Here is a 9,747-nt window from a genome sequence, read left to right as displayed (position 1 = left end):
AAGGGGGAAGTCCAGAAAAAAGGTTTGCTGTCGTTCAATGGCGCCGATCTCGATACCAGCTCTTCGCAGGCTTGTTCACGCGGCAGGATTGGGGTGCTCAGCTGCGAATGCTGTTGGGGTGGTGCCGCTCGCCAAGGAATGATAGTCTGCACCTTTGTTGCTCATGGTGCAGTGGGCACGTCGGTCTGCACCTCTCTGTGTGTCCCGTGGGGGTCTGTGTTCGGTTCTTTTGTTTTCAGCCTGCTCTGTGCGTTCATCGGGCTTTGCTTCTTAGTTGTCCCAGTGTCTGTGTGCTTTAGCATGATGGTGTCTATGTGTCCTAAAAATGAGTAGCGTCAAGAGTCTGTCTGTGTTGTCGTGGAATGTTCGTGGTCTTGGCGACTCGGAAAAATGTGAACTTGTTCGTGCAGCTATTGCCTCTTTGTCTCCCACTGTGGCGTGCCTACAGGAAACCAAAGCCCAAGAAATTTCTAAGTTCAAAGCTCGATCCTTTCTTCCACCAAAACTTGTTGTTACATTCCTAGACATCCCTTCTACTGGAACTAGGGGAGGCTTAATCACGGCTTGGGACACTGACGTCCTGGAGCTCAGTTCTTTTGTCACTCGCCAATATGCTTTAACCTATCACTTTCTTTTAGCCAACACAAACTCTGAAATTACCATAACAAATGTGTATGCGCCGTCTGACCATAGGGATACAGCAACTTTTCTTGACATCCTGGGGGAAATCCACTCAAACATTGTGGGACCTTGGTTTATCATTGGAGACTTCAATCTTATCAGGGATGCCTCAGAAAAAAATAGGGGCAGAACCAATCGACATCTCTGTAACCTGTTTAATGATACTATCCATGACCTTGGGCTTATCGAGCTGCCTCTGCTAGACTGCCTCTTCACCTGGACAAACAAACGCCGCACCCCAACCCTGGCACGCCTGGATCGTGCCTTCACAAATGAGAACTTCACCACTTGCTATCCATCGGCCTCTCTTAGCTCTTCAGTCAGAACTACGTCCGACCATAAACCAATTATAGCAAAAATAGCTACTACAATTCCAAAATCTACAACCTTTAGATTTGAAAAAGCTTGGCTAAAAAACCCGAATTTCCTACCGGCCATTCTAAACGCCTGGCAGCCTATCACCCATTCGACTGATGCTGCTGCTTGCCTCGCGAGCTGCCTCAAGAACACCAGAGCTGCAGCGAAGGTTTGGTCTAGGCGTAATAGGGCGCCCCCTTTCTTTGTACAAAACTGCAAATTCATTATTATGATGTTGGACTTCCTGGAAGAGTACAGGACGCTATCTGAAGCTGAAATGCAGGTCAGGGAATTATGCCAAACTCGTCTCCAACAACACATCAGAGCAACGGCTGCATATTGGAAACAGCGAGGGAAATAGAAGGCGATCAGGGAAGGGGATGCAAACACCGCGTTCCACCATGCTCAGGCAACTCAAAGATTGAGGCGGAATCATATTGGCAAGATCACGCACAGGGAGCAGGAACTGTTCAGTCATGAATCAAAGATAGCAGCAGTCACAGACTATTTCTCTGGGATTATGGGGGAAGCAGGAAACTCCACATGGAAATTCAACATAGATGAACTCTACAATTGAAGACAGCTTGCGTCTGAAAGTCTAACAGCCCCCTTTACAGACAGAGAAGCACTACAAGCAATCCGATCAATGAATAAGCTGAGTGCACCAGGGCCAGATGGTTTTGGACCCATCTTCTACTCGTGTGCATGGACGACTGTCAAGACACAAGTTATGGATCTGCTCAATGCCTTTCAGCAGAGGGAAGCTGAACTGGAAAGAATCAATCGAGCATACATGGTTTTACTGCCAAAGAAGCCGGGATGTACAACAGTGGACTCCTTCCGCCCCATCAACCTCCAAAACTGCAGCGTCAAGATTATTACCAAGATTATGACTACAAGATTGCAACAGGACATCTGCTCACTCATAGACTTGGATCAAACTGGTTTCATCCAAGGCCGCTCGATCACTGAAAACTTTGTCTATGCAATGGAGTTAATACAATGTTGCCACAAGAGAAAGACTCCGGCCCTAGTAATCAAGCTAGACTTTGCAAAGGCTTTTGATACCGTTAATTGGGACGGGTTGCTCACAGTCCTGAGAGCAAGGGGTTTCAATCAGAAATGGCAGAGATGGATATTGCAGCTGCTAGCATCTTCCAAAACCTCTGTATTGCTTAATGGAGTACCTGGACCATGGTTCACGTGCAAGAGAGGTCTGAGACAGGGAGATCCGCTGTCACCATACCTCTTCTTACTTGTGGCAGATGTCCTACAGAGCTTGATCAAGCACAGCAGGGGTGTTCGACATCCGCTAATTGATGACCGACCATGCCCAGTGCTACAATACGCGGATGACACCCTAATATTATTGCGTGCAGACCTAGAAGATGTCAAAACACTTAAGAAAAATTTAGATGACTTCTCGGATGCGACTGGGCTGAAGATCAACTTCTCAAAAAGCACCGCAGTTCCGATGAACATTGATGAACAACACCTCCCTCTCATGATTGCCACCCTTGGTTGCAGGCTGGAGGGTTTCCCTCAGACATACCTGGGACTACCACTGTCCCCACACAAGCTTCGTCTATCGTCTTTTGCCCCACATATTGCCAAGGCAGATAAGTACCTAGCAGGATGGCAAGCTGCACTGTTAAACCCGATGGGTCGAGCGGTTCTGATAAATTCGGTTTTGGACAGCCAACTCATATACATCATGTTGGCTGTTTTGGTTCCAAATGGAGTTGTGGCACATATTGATCGCAGGCGTAGATCCTTCTTATGGAATGGAAACGACGAATGCTTAGGGGCAAGCTGCTTAGTGGCGTGGGACACAGTGTGCACGCTAAAGGAGGATGGGGGGCTGGGGATCAAAGACTTGAAGCTGCACAACATCTGTCTTTTGATCAAGTTGATACATAGGTTGCACTCTGCTACAGACTCGTCATGGGCAGTTTGGGTAAAAGAACACATGAACATGGCCACAATGGAGGGGGATCTAGGAGGACCACACTGGGATAGCTTGCGGACACTTCTTCCGATCTATCAAGCGGTCAGTACCTCAACTGTGGGAGATGGATGCAGCACGAACTTCTGGCATGACGCATGGCATGGAGAGGATGATCTAGCTACCAAACTGCCGGCCCTGTTTTCACATTGTGTGAAGCAGCAGGCTAGTGTGGTGGATGTCATGGCCAATGGACTTCATCTTGTGACACGGTTGTCATCACAAGCACAGTTAGAGTTACATCAAGCTCAGAACATCATCAGTGGTACTCAACTTTCTCAGCAACCTGATGAAAGAAAATGCATGTTAACCAGTACACACGGGAAATTCCAGACGTCCGCTTTGTATGAGCTTTTGAAGCGACCGGTCAGGTCAGAGAATGTATTGGCAGCGTTCGTATGGAATAACAAAACACCACCTAGGGTGAAGTTCTTTGCATGGCTAATGACTCAAGGGAGAATACAGAGCAAGAGAAATTTGCTGCGCAAGCGGATTGTGGACGAAGATGTATGTGAAGAATGCAATCAGGAAAGTGAATCGGCGGGCCACATAGTCTTACATTGCCCCTTTGCAAAACGATTCTGGCAGGCAATAGGCTTTCAAGTACCTGCTGATTTGGATGTCCACGAACTGCATCTTATTGTGAGGCCAACGAACATACCGAAAACTGAATTCTCTTCTTTTGTGGTTCTATGTTGTTGGCAACTGTGGAAGCGTAGGAATGCCTTGGTATTCAGGCAGGAAGCAATCCCCTTAAGCCGGATCCTTCGACAATGCAGTGAGGAGGCTAAGAACTGGAGTTACAGACATGGTTCCAAAGAAGCAGGTGTGCAAGCCGCCTGGGTACTGGTGTTCTCAACTGCTAGCATGTAATATGTAATACCTTAGAAAATTCTTCCCCCCCCTCACCCCGGCAAGCCGGGTCTATAAACTTATGTAAAGCCTTTAGGGGCGACAAGAACATATCAATGAAAAATTAGGTGGGGAGCCTCCCCCCCCCCCCCCCCCCCCCCGTTGACAGTCAAAAAAAATCATTGTGTCTCATTGTCCACTTACTTGCATTGTGATTTTGTTCTTCCGAGCTCTCCACTTCACTTTGATATTGCTCTAGTTTCAATACACATATTGTGAGAGCAATTAAGTGAAGAGTTCCTCCTTCTATTCTTAATTGAGACTTGGTTTTTGATTTCACTAACCCCATTTAAATTAGCTAGCGACCTATTTGGCTTCATCCAAAACAGAAGAACATCATCAAATCTGCTGGCCATGAACTGCTATCCAAAAAATCCAAATGCAAATAAAGGAAGAGAAGTGGAGCCAAAGAAGAGAAACCGGAATTATTGAGAGTTATGTGGCAACAAAGGGCTAGCCGATAGCTTGGAGCCTTGGAGAGTTGGAGGACGGGCAGTCAGACAGTCTTGAGTCTTGAGTAGCTGTTTCTATTCTGAGTTGCTCTTGCCCACACGCTGAAACTAGCTCTTCTTGTTTGATGTGACAGTGTAGTAGATTCAGTGTATTCTAGAATGCTCATTTCAATCGCCCAATTATACGTGCAGCAAGAAACTGAAGTAATGACCAGACCAACTGGACAGGCGGCAACACCAGTATAGCATTTTGGTTCCTAATCTTAATTTGGTCTCTCACTACTGTCCCCTGTTAATGAGTCAACATCCATGGCTTGTCATACATAACCTAATCCTACACGAATCCGATAGTATCCCTATCCAAATCGCTTGAGCTAGCATATTATTAAAATCTTGAGTCCTTTAAGTCTATTCACTGATGTGTTGGTTAAATAACCTGTGTATGGTCCAACATCTTCACACGCATAAATAATTAAACAGCAATTGAAAGCAACGTTTATGTCTTAATTGGGTGATTCTTCAAAAGTGCAAATCAGAAACTTTATAGTGGGTTCCTAAAAGTCTTCTCTGAACCTGTGTTCCAGAAAAATGGAAGTTAACCCTAGGTCATATTACTTTCTTTTTGAAAAGCACTAATAAACTGGTGTATACTTACATCAACGAAAACATACAACAACTCTATACTATGCTGTGCGATTCCACACATCACATGTGCAAAAAGGATCGGAGGAGATAAAATTTATCCTGTAAGTGTTATCCTACAATGATCCTCTTTCAGTGGTCACCAATTCTGCAATTCACCACGAAACCACCAGACGTATAGAACATTTTTTTCGATTAGGAAAGAGGGAAGCAGAAAACATGTCCCTTTCATTTTTTTTATTTAAACAAGAGAAAGTACTTCACTAATTAATGGATATTGTTCCAACCAGACCTTTTTATTTCCTTTCCTCAGTCCCCATCCACTATTTTTCTTCCAATGATTAGCATGAAATGACATTGAACAAGAGAGTATAAAGGGGTGTTTGGTTGCTCCTGCTAAAGTTTAGCTCGGGTCACATCAAGCGTTTGATTTTTAAATAGAAGTATGAAATATAGACCCAACCAACTGGACTAGATTCGTCTCGTCTTTTAATCTTCGGCTGACAAATTAGTTTTATAATCCGACTACATTTAATACCCGGAACGGAGGTTCAAACATTCGATGGGATAGGAGCTAAATTTTAGCGGGGTGTAACCAAACACCCCCTAAGTACGTAATTGTCCCCACAAAAGGGGAATTAATGTATATGATTGGATTGGGTTGGTGCATGAACTGAGCAGCCACAGATGGAAGAAAATTATGCCTTCGCATTTTCTATCTATCATGCCTAAAAGAATAAGGAAAGATTTGGATGCATGTACATGTGCATTATTTGTGCCATGTTTGGTTTCAATTAGTCTTAGGACTAAATTTTAGTTCTACAACTAAACTTTAGTCCCTAATTGTTTGGTTCTAGGGACTAAATAGACTCAAATGCACTTGGAATACACTCATGTAGGCTTTTAGTCTCTTTTAGCACATATGTGAAGGACTAAAGACTAAATCATTTTAGTCTATATTTTAGTCCTAGTGTTTGGTAAAAAAGGAGCTAAATGGCACTAAAAACTATAGACTAATCTTTAGTCCCTAGAACCAAACACCCCCTTGGTGCAGCAGTTGTTGAAACCTCGTTATTGCCTGATTTGTAGTAGCTATATAAATCTCGGACCCGTTTCTTTGCGTACAACAAAAATCTTGGGATCTGTTTTACTGCTTGCGCCCTCGCGGTAGTTAAGCACGAACGAGAGATCATGTGGAAAAATATGTTGTTTTCCCACATAATCGTAAAAACATAACATTCAATGTCGTGATTTTATAGAGAATCAAACAAAATGTATAAGATATATCTATGTGTGTCGTAAAATAGTCTTAATTAGATCATAATTTCAAGAAACGAGTATATGATACCGAGTTAATTATAGCATAAAAAATTTGTATATGTTAGCATAAATACCTACTCTGAATAGCGTAAAATCCTCAGTTTTGACTGTAAAAATCCTCAAGTTTGAGCATCAAAAGTGTTAGATATAACATAAATGTTGACTCACTTCCTACCAATAGCCCCCCACGTCCATACTGCCACCATAAAATCAAGAATTTGATTAGGTGAGTTGATTAGGAAAATTGATTTTTTTGAGTCACGAGCACCATAAATCAATGTATTCTCTTTTCACTATGCACTTAAAAAAATGGCATGCAGTAGACTGGTGGATATACTTCAGGTTCGAGCGTAAAAATCTTCAGTTTTAAACGTAAAAATCCTTATCTTGAATGTAAATAACGAGCTAACGTGAGAGACGTTACTAACTCTGATGTGTTGTATTAATGATCGTAAAAATTTTCAAGATTGAGCACAAATATTGTTAGATATAGTGTAAATGTTGATTCACTCCCAACCAAGTGCCTCCACGTCTGATACGGCCACCATAAATCAAGGGATTCTATTTTTATTTGGACACGCTGGAAATATGGCATGTAGGACACTAATGGGTGCACCATTAAATGATGTATTATTTTAATTTTAGGTTACTATTTGGAGTCACGTCTTTGGAGATTGAGGGCGTAGAGGCGTCCTGGGCTCATGGCGGTGGAGGCTGCCTAGGTGATCGTTGGGCTTGGGTGGGCTAGATGGGTTGGTATGGACAATCGCCACATGAGACTAGGAGACTGAGAGTGGCTACGTATGCGGGCCTAAACTAGCCTTTAGGGCCCAGTATGAGCGCGTGTGGCACCTATGGCGACGGTGATACTTGGTCGTAAAATTACGACAGGGCCTCGTCAGCTCTAGCTGTGTGCTCATCCCGGCCCAACTTCCCATCGATCAGTATTTGAACTGAAAATTGCTGCCGTTTTTGTCATTGCATTGATTTCCAGCTAGGCTAGAGGCGCGCACCACCAACCACTGCGGAGTCTCTTTCAGTGATGCGATCGAGTGGACGTGGTTGTGGTGATCATGGCAAGCACAGACCTTGGTGGCGAACCAAGTATCTTCAGTATTGAAAGCCATGAACTAATATACGGTTCTCGGGTCCGATTTTCTTATGAATTCAATCATTCTTTTCTAAAATACAATAAAACTCTCGCCGTCTTAAAGATAGGACTGAGAATTAGTAAACACCAAATATATAAGAAGCAGCTTATATATATATATGGATCCCTTGGGATTGTAACTGTGATGACTGAATCACTGATTAGGACACATAGTATATAGTATACATGCATAAAGGACTTGCTTGATTTCCAGGATCATCTTTACCTCTTCTTTACAAGCACACGTAGGCAGCAAGAAAAGATGAAGAGAATCCCTATCTCAAAACTCCTACCAATACTATCTTTCTCTCTATATATATGTGTATATAATGTTATACCCAGCACACACATGTTTTGCTTACGCTTATTCCCAAAAAGTATCTTGTGTACTCCAGTGTAGTGTAGGCACGACCGTCACTGATCCAGTGACTTCCACAAGCTAGAGCTAGACATCTGAACGACCGATGCCAGGCGCTGTCGTACGTGCATGCTAGAGATCGCTGCCTTCCGGTATGCTCTCGAGCGCCGGCCGCCACCCTCCGCAGCAGACCTCCTCCAGTTCTCGATTGCGCAGCACGAGAGACGACACCACGTCGTCCAGCGACACGCCCTCCCTGTCGAGCATCTTCTTCAGCTCCTGCTTGCTGATCACCAGCTTCACCCTGACGACGGCAGCGGCGCCAGCTGCAGCAGCGTCGGCGTCGACGATGACATCGTCGGCCGCCTTACTCAAGCTGCCCGGCGGGGATGGCATCTTGAGGACCTCGCCGCCGCCGCCGCCCATGCTCATGATCTTGATCTCCTTCCTGTCTTGAATCACCAGGCAGTTTCCCATGATGATGGCAGGCAAGCTAGCTGGTCAAAGAGGTAGCTGCAAAGGAGCTACACACACGCAAGACCTATAGAGAATTGTGGCAAGAGTTCTGAAGCTCTCTCTAGCTGTTCTTGTAAGTTGGAAAGAACAAGATCACAAGTGTTTTTTTCTTTCTTTCACAATTGTGTGTGCACGCTAGTGGTGTAGGGGGTTGCACTTGCACGCAGTGGTGGATTGTTATATAGTATACGCACTAGTATATTTTTTAGTTTAAATGGAATATAATGCTCTATGAAAATCTGACACAAAGGTCCAAGTGCATATTGCATGAATGCCACCGGCCGGCCGACCAGTGGATGTTGCTTCGTGTATGGTAAAGCTAGCTATGATGGCTAGCCCACTCTCTCGAGAACTTTTGTTCCTCGCTGTGTTCTTGACTTGGTGTTGACACGCTTTGTGTCAGGTCGATCGATCAATAAAATGCTGTGTGGCGCGTGTGCCCGGTGCATTCACACACATAAATTGTCTATTTTTTTTATAAAACCTCGCAGAAATTATGTAATTCTTTACAAGAATAGAGGACAGACACGTACGTACCAGGCAAAGTGGCAGAAACACAAGACTGGAATATATATTGATCTTCTCCTTTACTGGCAAAGCTTGGAATGAAGTCAATAGGGCCATAGATAACACATCGATATATATGGGTTTGGTTAAATTCAGTAGTTGCCTATTTTCAAAGTCTAAACCACTACTGATATAATGTAACCCGTTAACCTTTGTATACACTCCTAATCACGCCTTTGCGATGATGAAAATAGTCTAAAATAACCTAGGAACGTACTGTATCTAAAACATACATAACTACTATTTACGAGGAAAAAAATAAAAAGATGTAGTTAATACCTAACCGGCGCCTAGATTTCCTACATTTACCGTTATAAAAATACCCTTAGGTACTCCTGGAATGCTTATCAGGCCCTTCTCAATGAAAGATTTCATATTTATGTTTCCTAAGTGCCACATCATCATGGAACGAATGCAACCATGCATGTATGAGACTTTTCATTGTCAGTGGACAGTTTCATTTGGTGTGGTTTCATCGGCAATATGCAAGACACAACATGTCTAGCTAGGTAACCGTGTATGCCTAGTTTCATTCCCATGAAACTCATTTTATCTCTCTCATAATAAATAGGCTACCATGTCACCAGATTTGATGATGTGTCACTGTATTTAACGAGAATGAAAATGATAATGGCCTAAATTGCCCACATTTATTGTCTGCTAATATAGGAGAAAGTAATTGATGTACGTTTTATATTCATGATATGTCACAGTATAAACTATGTATAATATATTTATTAAGAAGAGATGAGTTCCAGTTTCAACTAACACATCAGTGCTCTTTGGA

General features: G+C 43.4%; 1 protein-coding gene across 1 annotated transcript; it reads right to left on the bottom strand.

The window, feature by feature from the left end:
- Positions 1 to 7,702: 7,702 nt before the first annotated feature.
- On the bottom strand, positions 7,703 to 8,541 carry LOC100278192 (uncharacterized). The gene has a single exon (NM_001367309.1). It carries the CDS (start codon positions 8,352 to 8,354, stop codon positions 8,010 to 8,012), a length of 345 nt encoding a protein of 114 aa, NP_001354238.1. The 5' UTR covers positions 8,355 to 8,541; the 3' UTR covers positions 7,703 to 8,009.
- Between the last annotated feature and the right edge of the window lie 1,206 nt (positions 8,542 to 9,747).

Source organism: Zea mays, chromosome 2, assembly GCF_902167145.1.
Source record: "Zea mays cultivar B73 chromosome 2, Zm-B73-REFERENCE-NAM-5.0, whole genome shotgun sequence".
NCBI lineage: Eukaryota > Viridiplantae > Streptophyta > Magnoliopsida > Poales > Poaceae > Zea > Zea mays.
This window is presented reverse-complemented; position numbering and strand designations above follow the sequence as displayed.